General features: G+C 40.0%; 1 protein-coding gene across 1 annotated transcript in view; it reads right to left on the bottom strand.

Moving 5' to 3' along the window:
- Window positions 1-1,896: 1,896 nt before the first annotated feature.
- poc1a (POC1 centriolar protein A) overlaps window positions 1,897-19,448 on the bottom strand; it is a 31,969-nt gene continuing 14,417 nt past the window's right edge. Inside the window, exons 10-11 of the mRNA XM_034584806.1 lie at window positions 10,931-11,203; window positions 1,897-2,438 (exon numbers count right to left, since the gene is read on the bottom strand). Coding sequence (XP_034440697.1) covers window positions 2,319-2,438; window positions 10,931-11,203 — 393 coding nt within the window. The 3' untranslated portion in view covers window positions 1,897-2,318. The remainder of the gene's footprint in view (window positions 2,439-10,930; window positions 11,204-19,448) is intronic.

The raw sequence follows: 19,448 nt of genomic DNA, 5'->3' as shown, positions 1-19,448 counted from the left end.
ATCAGTGCGGAGCCTGAGCCGGGTCTTAAAGAAACAGTCATTAATAGTTTTCCCCCCTCTTAATGACGCCACACTGTTCTGTGAGTCCTCTGCACTCGGCCTCGGTGTGACTCATTACTTTAGTATGTAAACATAGAACCACTTTGCCCAATAAAAGAAAAAACTCAAATGAATGTGTAGCTCTTTCATGGCTCAAATGTTTCTGCTCCTCGAGAAATCCCAGCGAGCGCCTGAGCGCAGCCTCGGGTTCATTTTCATTGAAGATTCTAAAAATAAGAGTTACTGATCCAGCGTCAGTGGTCAGGTTGCGTAAATTACTCAGGGGGTGAAACATGAGGATTTTGAACATGAGCGGGAGCAGGAAGATTTCGCTGCCGCCCCCAAGCTTTTGTAACAAACCCGTCAGGACCTGGCAGAGAGCGGGTTGAAGCTGACTCGCTGTAATCGATGGATGACACAGCTCACGTCTCCGCCGAGGACAATGAAGACAGGAAAGTCACGGTTTTGTCGGGTAACCGCGCGGGCTCTGTGGACCAATCAGAGTGGAAACGGGTCTCTTAAAATTAAAGGGTGACCTCATTGTTTTTGGCAGCGATTATGAAAATAAACCGACTTTCACAAGATACGCAGACAAACCCCAGTGTTGTGAAAGAGGAAGAGGAATAGTTTTATCAACCAATTTCAAGTCAGAGATAAAAGAGTGAAAACATTTATTAAAAAAGGACACAATAACTTACTGTCAGCGTATAAAAGTTCCAGACTGCACTTATTACAATCAGGATTTTACAGTGTAAAACAAATCCAATGCAAAAAGCACCATTATACAAATTTCAAGTATATGACTGGTATTGTACTTAATATTTTCCCTGTCAACAAATCATAAGAGAGCAAAACCAAGAACTACTTTGTTTGTCAGCACGTTCTGACCGTCCCACCTCGTCTGTGCCCTCAGCCCGGGTCGCTCCTACTGACAAACCTATGTCACAAATACATATATAGGCTTCTATATATATTCTTTTATATACAACACTACTACAACAAATGTTATTCAAAGTAAAGTAAATCTCAAAATATCAATTTGGGATGCACTGATTAAAATGTGTCCTTATTGATAGCGGTTTGCAAATCAGAAATGAGCCCTTATCCTAGAAAGTGGTCCCTTTTCCAGAAGTTAAAAATATTTTCCATAAAATCTATATTTCCATGTACAAAAAACATTGTATTTAATGTGTATTAATTATGTGGAACAAATGGAATCTATTGATCCCTGGTATTTACCGGTGCATATTAATGACTCACAATAAACTACAGTTCCCCTGTAATGTAGGAACGTGTCATAAATGGTGAGGAGTGCGTTTAATTGTTTTTGTGGAGCTGACTGACACATCGGGATTTGGCTCAATTGAAATGTTGGTTTTTGGTCTTTGAGATTTGTTGACGACGAGAAAAATAAAGAACATCACCAGCTCAATCCTTCAAAAACTGCCTGAAAGTTACCATTGGACAGAGAAGTTTCAAAGTAAAGGCACCGTGTTGCCTCTGCAGTGATGCTTTACTTAGTCTAAAACTGTGAGTACTTATACTTGTGAGGAGAATCAACAAAAATCTAAAAAAAGTATCTGCAGGCAACAAAGTGAATAAGGTCAATATCAGGCGGATTAAAAAAAAAGCTTTGAGTTTCTGTCGGCAATTTAAAATCAATGTATTGGCCTGAGTGCAAATAAATCATTTAGCTAGTGTCGTCCTGTGCCAGCCTGCACACACACACACACACACACACACACACACACACACACACACACACACACACACACACACACACACACACACACACACACACACACACACACACACACACACACACACACACACACACACAGAGAGAGAGAGAGAAAAACGAGCATGTGCAGTGCATAGGCAAGTAACAAAGTCTCTTGCGTGTGTCTACACTTTTGTACAGGCAGCCATTGTATATACACACACACACACACCCACGGTGACTGGTAGCAGCAGGTCCTTCGTCAGCAGAAAAGGGGACTGCACTCTCAGCACTGTTGTAGAGGAACAACTTCTCTAATATTCACCTCCTTCACTCCTGATATCTCTTGGCAAAATAACCACACACAGTAAATCAGGCTCAAGGTGCGTTTAAGGTCCAGTCAGTTAAACTGTTCACGCCAAGTCCCTGCGCTGTCTGTGAACTTTTATCTCACATTTTACTTTGATCCAACAACAATGATGTTAGTTTCTGTTTCGGGTGAGGATGTGACCCCATTTCCCTCACACCGCAGCTCAACCTCGCCGTGACGCCGCCATCTTTAGACCTCCTCCTCCCCCTGTCGTCTCTGGAGATGCAGACCGATCTCCATCTGATTCTCCAAACACTCCTTGAGCTTGTCCTCAGTCAGTGTCAGCCGCTGCTCCAAGATTGAAACCGTCTGGATGAGAAAAGGGGGGGGGGGGGAGAGGAGCGACGATTGAGGAGAGGAACAAGACGAAAAGAGAGAGAGGGAGAAGGGGGAAGGAAGGAGATGGATGAGAGAGACAGAGCATGTTAGAGAGGGCTGCACAGCATCAGCCTGACAGTAATGACTACATAATGGCCGTGTTTGTGTGTGTGAAAGAGGCAGTTAGTGTGTGTTTGGGACAGATGTTGTGCGTGCAATACAATCCAGCTGATTATCGTAGCGAGATCTGCTGCCTGAGCCGAAAACAGCGGAGTCTCTGTGTCTGGCACGCACCCTCTCTTGTTCTCTCTCTCACACAGTTGCATAAACACACTTACGCTCACAAAGAGCACAAGAAAGTCACTTTCCGACACAGGACCGGCGTGTGTGGGTAGTGAGATCACAGAGCGACATACTTTTCCTCTCAGCATCCTCCGACAGTGCAGCGTTTGTTATGTTACTCGGGCTTGTACATTTGAGCAACCGTGTCATCTCTGCCTGTTTATCAGACGAGCCTCCAGGTGTAATTTTCGCTGGTGTCGCTGTCTGAATGAACCGATCACCGAGGACAGAGCCGTCTGTTCTAGCTTAAATTCCATCGACGCTTCAGCAGACGCATCAAGAGGACGACTAAATTAGCCTTTTATCACCGACAACAAGCAGGAGGATTGAGTACGTTAATTGTATCGGCAGCATAATGGTCTTAAGAAGGACATTTTATTTACAAATCCTTAGCAGCAATAAAAGCAATGTGACCGGAGTGACTTATCACTTGCAGCGGTTCTTCATCATGAAATGGAAGCATACAGTCCTGCTTTGGTGCAGAGTGATTCTGTGACTAATCTGTAAATGAACAGCAACACTTTATAGAGTTAGATGTAGGCTTGTATTTATAATTATGAAGCTAAAACAATACACAAAGACATGAGTCTAAAGCAGTGACAGTAAATACAGAAGGACAACTACACAGCTTCCCAAAAGTGGAGCCCAAACATCTTGATCTGCCCCTGGTGGCTGATGACTGCAACACGGCTGAATAAACACGCCTGAAACTTTGAAGAGATGCTGTTTTGACAGTCGAGAAATAAATCAGTCATGTTTGTGTAGCTTTTGTTTATTTCATGTGTCTGTAAGGTGATGACTTGTCCTTGCTAACTAGTTAACATTACTTGTGTTAGCCAGGACTGTTGATGTGACAATGTAACTGTGTAACGCTGCTTTCGGATATGCACTGAACTCATTATCCTCACTTTCTCCGGAGGAGGGAAAAGTGCGAACGCAAGTGTACGAGTGAGAGCCTCCAGATTATCTGCGAACTGTCTCAGCCAGGCCCCCTCGTATATAGCAGAAAGTCGGGAGAATCCGATGTGAGGACACAGCAGGAGTTGGCCACTGGATTGGTTGATATTGCTTCTAACATGCGACAGACACAAAAATAAAAAAATTGGAATTAATACGTCACTTCCTGCCTCTGCCTGCTGTACCCGGCTGCTCCACCTGAATAATGCGTAGACTTTGTTGCTGTTGTGAACGCGTCTGTGCAGAAAACCTCCTGCGCTGTTGTGCATGTGATAAAAGCAAAATGCAGGTTATGTCTGAAAACGGCTTTGGGCCCAAATTTCTCCAACGCAAAAGGGAACTGATGAAAGAATCTGGAGGTAACATTTCTACTCCACATGCACCTCCTGGCAGTTTCCAATAGTTTTATTAACCAGAGAGAATATCTCCACACCAGAGCATCCTCAGGGATTAGGCAGTAATTTAAATGAGTCTTCTTCTGCAGACACTTAAGTGGCAACAGCTCCCTCTGCATCTCTGACATAATTGCTTAATATTGAGCTAATATTGCGTCGTGACAAACACAGTTCCAGCTCGTGAGCAGTTTTGGATAGATTGTCTTGGCAAAATATATTTCGTTTGCGACTGGAACCACCAAACGGTAAAGAAATATCAACCCATGACAGATGATGCTCTCTGGATTGACCTGTAGTATTTATGTCCCACCTCACTTATAAATGAAGGTTTAAAACGTTTCTGCTTTCCATTGCATTTCCTGATGCCACTTTAAGATGTTACACTGTTTTAAAATGTTTTAATCTACTGTAATTCAACAGTTTGTCTCCGTTTGTTTTGTTTCCTCTCTTTTATAAATGACTTATGTTGATGTAAAGCACTTTGAATTGCCGCTGTGTCTCAAATGTTCTATATAAATAAACTTGCCTTGTGCCAGTCAGTGTAATTTAGAAATTGTTAGAAAGCAGTGCAGAGATGACTCCCAGAGCGTTTCTTAAAACATAACCAGTCCTGTGTGGACTCACGAGTTTACCTCAGAAGTCATCGTCTCTCACCAGCTTCAGGTCAACATCGTTTCATTGAAAAAGAACCCATTTATAGGTTAATTCATCTCAACTACATGGTGGGTAACTCAACACTATTATACGATATGCACGTCTTATAATATGATATGAATAGGATCTTCTTTTCTTTTCTATTCCAGGAACGTCTCTATTTATGATCAATTAATGGCCACTTGATACAACCAGGCCAGCGCTTATAATAATATCATCTATTGAAAAAATTCAAGTCACTGTTCTATTTCTTAAGGCGTCTTTGATTAACCGATTCAACGAACAAAAATCTAGATCTACTGTATATCAAGATCTATTGTTTGATGAGGAGAAGAATGAAGTTCATGTTCACGTCTTCATGCCAAAGAAAAACACTTTGATGGCAGCCCCTGAAATTCCATAGTTTTGATCATTTGAAAAGACAGAGCAGGAGACAAAGTCAAATACACAAGTGGAGCAAGAAAACAAACTGTACAAGCAGTGGATATTCAGGTTAAAGGACTCAGTTGGTTATTTAAAGTATCTTGTCAATTCTTCAATTTCATTCTAACATTTACAATACAGATGTAATATAGGTTTTGGACCAAATTCATCCATTCCAAAACCACTCAACCTATCCATCAACGTTTCATCATGTAAGATCCATTCGAATGGAGATCAAAACTTATTGTGTCACATGCAAGCAATCCTCTTTTCTGTTCCATCTTCTATTTCTCTCGTCAGTCCATCCTGTAATCTGTGTCTCTGTCTGTCTCACCGTGTTCACTCCTCTCTGTCTTGTTGTTATCACAGACATGTCTGAACAGACCATGACCCCTCCACTCGCTCGTAGACTCTTCCCATCCATCAAGATGTGATGCTCAACCAGCACACACACATACAGGCCTTGTGGGACATTGTGTTTGTGAGAGTCCACGAAAAAAGCAGAAATATCAAATAAACCACACAATTTAAAAAAAAAAAAAAACCATTGTCCTTGTGCTACAGTCATTCGGATAGCGAAAGAGATTTTCTTACTTCTAGAAAGAAATTCTGCTTTCAATTCAGCTTTCAACAGATTATTCCGCAAATCTAGTAATCAGAAATGACTGTAAATCATCCAAACACGCTGCACTTCTACAAACATTGTAATCAAGAAGGAAGTGACGCCAATCTTTGAATCAGATAATCCCATAGTCCAACATACACATCGCACGACAATGAATTCAACAAAGTGTGAGCGAGTGGTGTTTTCTTTTGAGCCACCGAGCCAGATAACATCTCCTGCTATTTCGTGCATCATGGGAAAGAAGGGTCTTATATTTCCCCTTTCTCTCCTTCTGTCGGGCCTGTCTCCATTTTCTAGATCAATACTACCCTGTTTGTCTTACCAACCTGATATGGCTCCCCAGTCCTCAGCTCAGCCAGCTATTGGGGTTGGTGTGTGTCTGATTCTGCACTTGTCCCCAGGCAACGGCAACATTATACGGGCCTATAGTTTTCATCTGGAGTAGAAACCAAACCTGTATGCTCCTAAAAATAGAGTGAGCTGTTTTTCTTTTCTCTCCAGAACACATTATACTCTCCATTGCCCCGAGCATTACTGGCCTGTGTTACAAAGTCTCATAGCTTTGGTATGACCCTCGCTACAATAGCCTCATACGTCAGAGGAAGACAAAGTGGTGCTGATGATGGGTGGCGATGTCGGTTCTTTCAAATCTCGCATCTGAAGTGACTTGAGTTATCCAGTTTCTTAAAATCATTAACACCTTTTAAACTTTGCAATCCTTCAGAGGAACATTTGGTCGGCGAGCAGTTTCGGGTTTTTAGAAAAATTTAGAAGCAACACATCAATGTAATGAAATACGTTTCTTTCACTCTCTGCCACGTTCCTTGCACTTCCACATACAGCTGTTCTATCAGGAAGATGAATTCAGTGGAATAGTCTGTATCTATCATATCTATCGTCACATAAACATGGTTGAAGCAGAAAAGGTGGAGCTGCTGCTGCATAATTTGGCAGTTAGACTGCAAGGCTGTTTTCGAAGAGTGAACTCAAATGCAGCACTTTCGCTCTGCTACGGTTTCTCCCGTGAGCTATGTGACAGAGAAAAGTCACAAACTCTACTTTAGTGAACTCGTGTCTCATGGTATATGGAGGAAGAAAGGGTGATACTGCACTGGAATTAGTAAATTAAACTGAGCAGAGCCATTCTTTATTTAATATTCTTCATAATTAAGGGTGGGGGTGTGAAAGAAGGGGGTACGTGTCCGGACTGCAGGCTCATATGTAAGAGCAATGAATAATAACATGAAAAAGAAACCGGGTAGAACCGGTGGATGAGGGTTGGGGAGTTAGAGAAACGAAAAGAAGCTCACACAGCAAACTGTGGCTTTGGAAGACTCAGTTTGAACGCTGAATAATTCATCGCCTTACCTCTCAGTCTCCTCGACTATTAGGGTTACAAAGAGCCATAAAACTGAAAAATAATGCTGCGGAAAAGACGCATAAAAGGAGCAGGAATATAGTGCAGAAATAAATAACGTTCCTTAGTCTAATCTCCAGAGGATGGGCAGCGGTAATTCAAGCCTCCGTATTAGCCAGAAATTAGAGCACGAGTTTTAGCTGGAGTCTCGTCACACTTTGTTGTGCTTTAAAAACCTGCACGAGTGCATTATAAAGTCTGACAAATGCTTCTACAGGGTTGCATTTAAAGTAAGTGTTTTATGGAGTCTGTATTTTAGGGGTTATAATACATCATGGGGTACACTTTGCCTGGAAAGCTTAATAAAGCACAAAACAATTTAAGATTCCAGACTATTAAGGATTTGGATTTCAGAGCCAACTATGTGATTCATCAAGCACTGTTTCTTAGGTGCTGTGCTATATTACATAACTATTTAAAATTCCAGTTGTCTGAATAGGTTGTTACATGCTGATTCCCATAGTATAATACAGATCAAATGTAACTAACGGGGTCTAAAGCACATTGTGTTCAATAGGAACCATTTTAATAACTATTCTTGAACCTGTATGAAACACATCAGGTGCTGACCTGCCAGTGCTTAGGTGCCAAATCCTGTGCCTGCTTTGTTATTTGCTGCATTTTTACTGATATTGATTTTTACAGGATTTCTACAGGATATATTTTCATGTCCCTCACTTTAGACAGGTAGGGAATTAAAGCCCCTATAGAGTTTTCTAGTGTCGAGCACCAAAACTCTTTCTATACATAAAACCTTCTAAATAAACCTTCTCATCAGCGGAGTAATGTGCAGTCATTGCCAAAAGTGTAAATTGCGTCACACACACCGCGCGTGCACAAGTCAAACAGTTGTGAACTTCTCAATAATCAAGAGATCCGAGATTAAACAACTCCCCAAGGTAACCTTTAAGATAGAGACTTTCATTTCATTTCTCAGTATTTCTATAGTATTTTGCTCTGATTATTATTTTTTTCTCCCTTTTCATTTTATATGTCTATTGGTCCTACTCTTCCAGCGGTGCAACAACCAGCGCTAGAAGCACTCTAACTGTTTTCTTGTATAATTCCCCGACCTTGAAACACACTTTGCTCGTCTGTGAGGTATTTTCATGCCAATGTCCGATTGCACAGTGAACAGGAGGGAGAAAAAGGCAGAAACAGATGCAAGGTGTATTTAAATGAGGCAAGGCAACTAAGTTGTGGGTAATTTCGAGGAAAATGTATCTTAGACTTCCCACTGAGAATAGATGTTTCTGGCACAGTGTTACTTCGTGGATAGTCGGGTGGTTTAACCAACAAGAGCAAATTAAATACTTGGAGCAAATGTGCAATAACTAACAGAGAGAGAACGGATGACCGCCACAGAAGATATGACGCACAGGTATGACACAACTAAATGGGAAGTACAGTGCTTTTTCAATGACAGCCTGCAGATTAACTATTGCTATCAGAAGTTTGCATTCACATAGTTATCTACCTGTTTTCTCAGGCTATTGACCTAACCTTAAAAAAATATACCATGCATGAATCTACCACCGAGGAATGAAACCTGTTAATCAAAGACTTGACGGTTAGAACCAGATGCAGATTGTCCATCTGGGATCAGGGTTGGGGTACGTGGGGCTTGAAAGGCAGAGGCTGGCACCACCACCCTGGGAGAGCTTAGTTAGATGCCTGGCTGCCCAGGGCCAGTACTGACTGCTCCCACATGCTGGACTGCAGCTTGATCAAGACTGTATCTCTGTATGTATCTCTGCAACGCCATATTTACTATCACTGTATATTATAGATGATGTATATTTATTATTTCCTGTGCCTGGGCAGAGTGAAATGTTATTTTACAGTAAGTGTATCTCTGACCAAGTCCTTTACTGCTGTGGTATTCATACTATGAAAGAACACAACGTTGTAAATGTGTATTGGTATAACTTTAAAGTGAGGTTTTAATTTTTAATGGACAAACAGCACACATAACTCTAAAAATACGCAGATCCTCAGTTCAATAAAGAACAAAGATTTGTGCAAGAAGCTGTTGGTATTTGGTGAGAACTGGATCATGGATGCTGCCCTGAGATTAGACATCTAAGAACTGTTCCTGGCAAAGCATCACACATCTTGTGATTCAGTTTTCGGTCATTCTTTTAACAAGCTTAAACTTAATACTCGGGACAGAACATGCAGCAATTACATGATAATGTTGCCCTCCCCCAGCTGGTATACAACTTTGAATTGGCGTCAAAAATGTAGGTTTATGGGATTAAATCAGGAATGGCCAGTGACGACAACAAGTATAAAATAATTCTTTCATGGCTTTTAATCATCTGCAGAAAGTGTTGAGTTTCATTTACTGCATCTGAACACAAGCAAGGAAACCAGAAAAATATAAAATGATATGTAGGAAAATGAGGAACTCCTTGCACAGAGCTAATATAGCAGATAGGTTGGGAAAATCCTACTGAAAGATTACTGAATTGATTGATTAGTAAAAGTTGCCAATAATTTAATTGCATATTCTGGAGAGATCCGTCAGCTAAAGGCCTGAGGTGTGATTTCAGTTTGTCAAGAGCAGAGCTTCGAATGCTTCACTGTAAAGATGCATTCAACAGGTCACTCCCCCCCCCCCACAAATTTACATCTATAAAGACAAAAATTGAAGAAACAGATTTTGTTCTTAACTGGTTGCTGTTTTGTTTTTTTATGTTCTTATTGGTCAAGAGTGTATTATTAGTCCTGCAGACTCTGGTTTGATCTGCCTTCCAATTGAGTCTGGACATCAGCAGCCACAAGAGCACTCACACTGCGGGTATAGCATACACAGCCAGCATGGTGTGTGTGTGTGTGTGTGTGTGTGTGTGTGTGTGTGTGTGTGTGTGTGTGTGTGTGTGTGTGTGTGTGTGTGTGTGTGTGTGTGTGTGTGTGTGTGTGTGTGTGTGTGGGGGCGTTAGTGAGAGAGTGTGTTTGTGTACATCTATTATGACATCCATGATGGATAAAGACAATAACAATTTCTTCTGTCCCAAGTGTGTCAATATCCTATTTAGGGTTATTCGATTATATCATGATTAAGAATATAAAGTAAGATTAAAAAGAGATTAGAACGTGTCAACTCGGTGTAATGTCTCAACTTGAATCATGACATTAATATAGTTAGCAAATCTGCATGTTATTACAGAAAAGATACAATAAAGTTATTTGGGATTCAGTAAGAAACGAAAAGGAGAAATTCTACAAACAAATAATTGTGCAATGCTGTGGCGATAACCAAATTAACCGAAGGACATTAGGTTAACACACGTCCACTAGATTTATGTCACGTAATAAATGAACGAATGAAGTGTTTGTGCAATTCAGCGTTACATTAATACTTAGATGAACATTTTATATTAATGTTTGCTACCATCTGTAGAAAGTTTTCCTGATGAAATAAGTAATTTATTATAAATGTGAAGATGTAGAATATACTAGTAGAGAGATACACACATGCCCGTGACTTATTGTCTCCGTCTAATGTAGCACAAACAGCAGGGAAAAGGTGGTTCTGTTTTTAGTATTTTTGTGTCTCTGTGTTTCTCTGGCCCACAGGTTGAAAAGTAAAGGAAGCTTGTGTTCTTGACAGTGTGGGCGGGAGGCAGAGGAACAGTACAGTGTATGCTGTTCTTATTCCACTCACCTGAGTGAGAATATCAAGTTGACCTATGATGTGTTCCAGAGTGCTGGCTAGACCAGGGTGGACCCCTCCATCTGAGGCCTGGGACTGTTCTTGAACATGTGACGAATTCGGCGGTACACCCGGGGTCTGTGTCTGATGGGTGGAGGAAGAGGTGGGATCTCTGTAGGTGTGGGATTGAGACGCTCTGTTGTGGATGCCGCTGCGACTGCTGCTCCGGGGATGGGTGGAAGTTCGGAAATCCTGTCTGTTAAAATCTTCTGATGGGTCAGAGATCTGAAAACAGAGAGGAAGAAGGGTTAAGAGCTGTTCAAATTCAGATGGGGTCGGAAGTGTTTCACATACAATATGGTATCGATAAAAGAACATCTCAATTGTAAAGCAGTGTGTCATCAACATAGTTATTATCAAAAGTTTGACCACCCCTGGGCAAATTAACCTAATTTGTGAATTTCTTTAAATGCATGTTTACTTTATTTTTCATGAACAACATAAAACAATAAACAATCAAAAAACAATGAACAAAAACAGTAATTCTGGCATGTGTCAGTGTTTGGGAACTCTGTTGACTGACTATCTGCCAAAGGACTGGCTTTAATGTTCAATAAGCATAATACTGGAGAGGAAATGTCCAATAGATTGTATGGAAAATGGCTATGACAATAAAACCAAAATAACTTTCACCAAATTATAATGTAGTTGCCTTTCTGTCAGAAATTGCAGAATATTAACCATAAACATAAGACACAGGCGTTTTACACTTGAGAACCTGGACCTGGTGCCGAATTGATTTCAAACCTAATTTTCTATTTTCCTTCCATCAACAGATCGATTGACTTTTCAGCCCTATACCAAATATTCACTTTTCTTATAGAACCTAAAATGTGCCCAGCAAATGGAAACCAATCTAATTGCTTTTGTTTCAGTAAAGGAGCTTGTTACTCTGATTTGAGAAAGTATATTGAATCTAAAGGCGGCAACATTTTTGAATCAGTCTCACACAAACACACACGCGTGACACACACACAAGTTGCCACTCAGTCTGCTTGTGTTGTGATTAATTCAATGAGCCATAAACACATGAGCGTCAGTGACCACATCTCTCCATCGCCATGTCTTCGTGAGCTGGGAGCACACTTCTATAGGTTTCTCCATTTTTCTGTTTGTTTTCGGAGACCTCTGTTTAGTTGTTAAAAAAGTGTGTGTGTGTGTGTGTGTGTGTGTGTGTGTGTGTGTGTGTGTGTGTGTGTGTGTGTGTGTGCCTCTGATTGAAGGCAACCTCCAACAGCCATCAGCAGACGCCACAGACAATAAGTAATAAATACACAATAAAAGGAGCAGTGGATCCCATCAGCCACACACATTGTGCTGTGACATTTTTCTTGGTACATCATAGTACTTTTTTGAGATTTCTGGCAAAATAAGAAAATAAAGATAACATAATTGTCATGGAAATACATTTTACTAAATGTGGCATTCAGTGACTGAAACCATGATAACATACATGGCCAGAAAAGTATAAAACCATAGCCTTTTGATTTTGCATGAAAGTGACAAAGAATCAGATTATATAAAGATTGGTTGTAGAAAGGCAAACTCTGCAGAATGTGTAATATGGGGAAAGGAGATGACAGGGCCAGAATCAATAGTATTCTGGGGCAGAAAATGGCAGAACCTGAACTCATTGCCCTCAAATATGTTGCAGCCAAGTTGCAATCGGTTCAGCGCTCAATATTGTCTCAGTGCCCGGTGCATGCCTAGACTGAGCAAACAGAGGAGTTAGCTCTAACTTTCTAAGAGGAAAGGAAACTGTCCAAACACTCAGCAAGAGTTTTTTTTTGTCAAATCAAAATGTATCCATGACACTGTGTACATCAGTTTTTGTGCCGCTGTCACGAAAGCCTCAGCTGTGTCACCAGACTCTGAATTCTGAGTATTTCGTGGGAATTTTCTTTTTAAGCATCTGCGTTTGTGCATCTTTGTATACAATCATAATTACAGCACTATAACTAATAGCACTTCACTCCTCATGGCCTATATTTTAATTATTTATCATGCTGAAACTGTTCATATTTTAGATTTGTACATTTTTTAATAATAGAATAGATTTAGATTTAATGCCGAAATATCTCAGACAATTCAATAAGTGCATTAAACAGATGGAGTATATTAGAGAAGTGCAGATGCCGTAATGCGACACCTGAATGTGAGAAAATAATACAACAATACACATTAACTAGAACTGTGTAATCACAAAACACTTCATTGGCAATTCCACAAGATTCAAAATATATAAATGAATGACTATATTCAAATTCTGAGCCTATATAATCAGCCATTGTCATGCAAAAGCTCTAGGTTAGGCGCTCTATAACATTGCATGGCATTACCAAAGTTGAGGATTTGTTTGAGGAAGTTCTTTTTGGCTGAATTCAGCATCCGTTGCACCATCACTACCATCTGACATCAGACCCCTCACCAATGATCAGTGTTTCACTTCCAAACATCACATTAGAGAGATAATTTTTTAATGTTTTCAATAATTTTGTATGATCCCTGAAGGATGTCGTAAAAACTGAAATGGTCCTCGATAGAAAAAAGTTTCCACCTGATTCACACTGGTTAGATTAAACATTTTCCACAAGTCGACAAGATTTTTTAATTGTATGCTTAACATCACAATTAAATTTATCATCATGACTAACTGTCTTCCAGATAAGTCATAAAAGTAATCCTCTCTAGCAGTCATCAGCAATTATGCAGTAAAATACACTGACTATACCATTGGGCGTCTAATTTGGTCTTATTACATAGCATCTTTGACAATGTGACAATGATAAACAATATATTGCTCTGCAAACTCAACACGTCCTGTCCCGTAGTAGTGTTACGTGGGGCCAGGGAAAACCCTGATATGCTTAAGTGTCCACACATGCTCAAGCAAACACAGCACACACTGTAGCCACCCTCCTAATGAATCACCTGAGTGGAAAAAACCACAGTGGAAAATTTCCTGAGGCCCAAATTAAACTCTTGGACTGACACAGCCGGCCGTCAATACATCCTGCAAGCTGCACGAAAAACCATTCGTCTAACTACACACTTTCTACACGGAGAAGAACCCTACTTGAAATGTTCAGAGAATTAAGCAGGAAAGTGAAGAGAAGTGAAATATGAAATTTCCCTAATGTGCTTCAGCAGCTAATGTATTTATCAAGGTTTGTTCTGAGTATGAGGGAAAGGTTGGTTGTATCTGAACCAGATTGAAGAGAAATTCTCCTTAAACAATTCTTACAAAATAAAGACATTTCAAGGTAATATAGGACTGACACTGATAACATTATATTAATATATTATATCACTCACATTACAGCAGCAGAAGAGTGATGTGCTAATAGTTGAAGGGCCAAGTTCAACCTCATGTAACGGCAACCATCGGCCAAGCTAAATTTTTGAATCCATCCTGAAACTCCAGAGCTGCCGTTGTGTATTTGAAATATCACAGTAGGAAAAACACAGGTGTAAATAATCAAATAATGGCTGAATTCCATTTAGCTGTTTCAGTTTTTAGGTTCACTGTGCCTTTTCTATGATAAAGAGATAAAAATGTCTGCTGTGGATGCATGCATGTGTCTGTACATTTGACTAATATGGTTTTATGGAAGAAAAAAAAACCTTTTATATAACATGTTTAATGTTTACAGACTCTAATGGCCTGTGTCTTTATCAGTATTATACAAAGAGCAGGAGAATCTTGTCTCTTTCTTTACAATCTATCAGTTTCCAACAGTTAGATCTGGTTTAACATCAGTTTGGTCTGCCCCCCCCCCCCCGATTGTCCGTTAAAGATAAATGTCTTTGTTTTCCTAATAATTCCTGCCAATTATCCAGGCCCGCCTTCTCTACATTGCACAGATAAGATAGCTGGACAGATAGTAAAGCTGGTGATAACAGATCTTGTTGCTCTGACGATCTTCTGTGCACGGTGTAAAAACAGGTGTCTGGTAAGGGCTTTCAGATTAGTCTTTTTTTAATTCTCTTTCTTCTGCTTCCCATCTTCATTTTTTCCATGGCTCCGTGTTCTTATTTGGCCTGGCTCCCTCACGTGCTCACCCTGTTTTTCCACTTTCACTACCTTTCACTCTTCCTCGCTGTTGCTCTCTCGCTCCACTAGACCATTAGGCCCTCTTTAACTCCATTTCTATCTTGTCTTCAACACTCCCTTGTCACACCCCCTGCCTTTCCTTCTCTTGCTCTTTCCTTCCCCTGCTGTCACGGATTCAACTCCCACTGTTAGAACAATACCACCTGCCTTTCCATACCAGTACCATAAAGATGCAAACATGCAAACTTGCAACCACAAACACTATATCAGACACTGCAGTTTACAGTCAAATGCAATCCATGATTGGTGTAATTGCTTCCACTGCGGTTCTGTCTTTAATTAAGGAAAGTGTCTGTTATGTTTAGCGCCGTGATGGAGGCATATGAGCTCCTGTAAATAAATAAAATACATGTAAAGGAGTTAGAAGTTCACACAGCTACTGCAGTCTCCGAGCCCCCTCCCCTCTCTCCAATCCACATCCTAAAGCTGAGCGGTGCAGTGCAGTGGTGTGTCTGCATGTGTGTCTGCATGTGTGTCTGTGTGTGTGTGTGTGTGTTTTGAGCTGTGAAGGGATGCCTGCTGCGAGTGTGCAGCTCGTCTGTCTGCACACGTGAGTGGGAGAAAGACCCAGATGTGAAGCTAGAGACAGGAAGGGAGGAGGGGATGAAACAGGGGGGGGGGATAGAGGGATTAGGGCGGATGTGATCAGAGAGCGCTGATCTGCCTGTCAGCAATGGTTGGCACTCACGCACGTGTACACAAACACACACATAAATGCCTATGTGTCTATTTTCACTCAATTTTCAGTCTTTAGGTACAAAGACCCCATTTTGAAGCTGCCTTATTGTGTTCAACAACATTTTGTGGTATAGTGCCCATCATCGGCAACTTATTAGTGAGCTTCCAGGTATGTTAAGGGTTCAGCACATCAAATTAGCCACTAATACATTCCCTGTAGATACGGTTCCGACAGGGCAGCAGACATGGGTGGCCTTTGCTTCTGTATGAATAGACGCAGCATCGCTGTCAATTTCTTCCTGGTGAAATGAATTATAGCCGAAGGCGTTAATGTGCAATAGTGGATGTTCGGCATAGCGAGAGGGATTGGTGTTAACACCTAGGTCACATTACACAACCTAGAAAACAGAGAAAAGAGCCAAAGTCCTGCATCTGAACCACAAGTCTCGGGTAAATATTATCTCATTTGTTTTATGATTTCTGTTTTTATAGACTTAAATATCACTGTACTTCCTGAAAGAAAAATACAAGCATATATATGCAACATACTCCATGATTCTGAGCTGTGGTGGGAGCCGTAGTTATTGAATCCTGTTCTTGATAAATGGGAAAATATTATGAATAGAGAAGAGGTCACACCATGCTCAATTTGTTGCCAGGTGTTATAAGTAGATGCACTTGGTCATTTCTCTATCGGTTTCGTAGACTTGTGAAATGTCAACAGTCACAGCCCGAGTACTGCTTCAATTCAAAGCCCACAATTAGTAGAGTCCAATATGAAGTGTTCTTGCGCCACTCAAATTATCAACGATACTTTGGGCGGTAACTTGTGAGAACTTGGGGTAACCATGTATCCCAGAATGCCTTTAAGGCAGTGCAAACGGTAGAAAGAAATATTGTTCTTGTTTTTATAACTTTTTTCTATTTGTTTTTCCATCAAAGCGTGACATTTCAGATTTCGAATATGTGCTGAAGGAATTGAAATAATGCCTATTTTAGACAGTAGCTGTAAAAAAACGCTCTTTACTTTATTTAGTTAGACATTTTTTGGGGAATTTATTGCCAAACTGTTCATTTGTAATAACAGGATAACAGAAAACAGAATTCAAACAGATTTCTGATATAAAACTCAATCTTGAGAGGAAACAGACTAACATTCAGTTTTGTGTGTCTCTTTAATTGGGCCACATCAGGCTGGTATTCGGTTTAATGTGTGGCAGCCGTGTCCCAAAAGTCTTTTCATGGTTCCATTTCGCCAAAGAACATCCTGTTGACTATATTCTACCTCTTTGAAAATAAGTCATTTACAACAGCACATTAGATCCACTTTTCCTATACTAGACTACCTCTCCTCTTTTTCCCCTCCACATAAATGCATAAAACCATTGGAAACTGTTTCTAAGACAGAAGGAAATGAACACGTTTATACGAGCTGGTAGCATTTCTTTCTCTGCTTTTTCTCAGGCAACACGTGCGTGTGTGAGACGTGTGTGTGACTTTATGAGAGATGAAACGGGCTGTATTAATAATAAATTATGGATGGATAAATTATACATGAAAAGACCAATCTAGGAAGCTGCCACTTCCACATGCAGGTGCCAACATTATTTATCTGTAACAAGTTGCACGTTAAAATTTATGGAAGAGGATGAAACAAATGTCAATAACAACTTAGGTTGACGAGGTCGATGTGTATCTCAGTGTGTGTGCCTACAATCAGTAAAATTAGTAGATACAGTATTATTGAAACATTATGCCAGAAGTTCTAGTAGCAGTTCATGTATCTTTTGGGTCTTGGTCAGGAAGCTGGAGCTATTATTGTTGTATCAATCATTTAACCATATGTTTTATGATGTTGTTGTTTCAGTTAAAGCTGAAGGATGTGTTTGGATATTGCCTGCCACTGAGTAAGAAAGGTTTCATGGTGACAGGAACATTAGTCACAGTAATGTTACACATTAAATCACACAACACATGGAAAAGGTCCACCGAAAGGAATGCTCTGTGCAGAAATTTGATTAACTTCAAATGGGTATGGAATTGAAAACAAACACTTTGTTTACACGTGGCTTTTGCAGTCATTAATTTTCCACATTATGCATTCATAGCTCTGTGTGTCTGTTTACCTCAAACCGTTCATTTGTCTTATCCACATGGAAGAAAAACTACATCATTATCATCACAGGCATGAGACTAAATTTATTTTGCTATTGTGTAACTGCAAGTTTTCCTGTCTATCAAGATTGAAAACAAATGGGATTTGACCGTTTTTGGTGCAATACACATTACAATGTATAAAATATCATAATCAATGTTTAAACTTGACACAGACCAGAAAATCCACAAAAAACTGATTAATTAAAAAGTTTAGTGTAGTTTCAACCTTGCAAAAAAATATCCATCTTAGAAAGAAAACACTTCTGCCAGTAGAACGAGATGATGTGTTTTAGGAATTATTGGCGATTGGTGGCACCAGCCATCATGAAAGAAATTATCAACCTCCAAAAAACACACATGGGCACATTTACTGACAGAAAGTAACTGAATCAGGAGAAATATTGTTCATATCTGAGGCACCCAATGAAACCCCAAAACATTCATGAACACATATCACCCACAACACTAACTACAGGGCTAGTTGTCTAGAGATGAAATATGGTGGAATCCAGAGCGTCTATAGCCTGAAGGTACTATAAGTTAGCGTGTTACTGTTCAACTGTAGAAAGTGACAATAGGACTTTTAATATTTAAATAGTCTCTGTATCTGTAACATTGTGGAAAGTAACTTTAACAAGTAACAGAAATGAACACTATACCATTAGTGATACAAGGAGCAACATTGTCTTTTCACTAATTTAATAGAAAAAAATCATGGCAATATTTCTCCATTATATCTCTGAGATTGTTATAATTTCTTCTTACTGTGGTGTAACTGTAATGGAAAAGTGGAACGAGTTAATTACACTGATGAAGACCTGTAATTTCCACGGAACAAAATGTGACAGCTGCTGTAAAGAGAAAAATATTTTTATACGAAGTTGGCAAAATAAAATGTCTGATGTTTTTTTATGTTTTATTACTATCACGGAGTAGCTCAAAGACGAGAATCGGGAAGAGAAAGAGCAGCCAACAGAACCAGAGGAAGAAGCAGAGAAGCACATCTGGTTCAGCCTTTGCAAACAAGCAGGAACGCCCCCTGTTGCCGGTTTACAGGAATGGGGTTTTGTGTCTTGGTTCAAACAACTTTGTTCCCCATTTGCAGAAGCATAATTTTCCTTTAATGTTACATTTTCCTTTTAACCTGTCTGAGTATGTTCTCATTTATAAACAGTAGTGGAAATATAAGGACTCTCGAGGACTATATTTCAACGGTGTAGCCTTGAATATGGCAGCAATTTAATAGCAATTTTACGCTTTGGTAGTAACATCGACTTTCTGGCTGGCTTTAAAGAATATTGATCCCTGAATCTGCATTGCCAAAACATTCAATGTAATTATTTGGTACTTAGGGTAAAACTCGAGATAATCAAATACAGTAAAAAATATGGAGCATGTGTCTGGTCAATGCATATCTTTTTTTAGAAGACAGAGAGCGGACGACGGCAGATGTAAAGTGCTGTTTTTTCCCCATTAGTACTGAAGGCTCAGACTGCTGTTCGGGTTCAGTGGGGTTTTTAC

This window comes from Hippoglossus hippoglossus, chromosome 5 (assembly GCF_009819705.1).
Source record: "Hippoglossus hippoglossus isolate fHipHip1 chromosome 5, fHipHip1.pri, whole genome shotgun sequence".
NCBI lineage: Eukaryota > Metazoa > Chordata > Actinopteri > Pleuronectiformes > Pleuronectidae > Hippoglossus > Hippoglossus hippoglossus.
The sequence above is the reverse complement of the archived record's forward strand: the minus strand, read 5'-3'. Positions and strand labels throughout refer to the sequence as shown.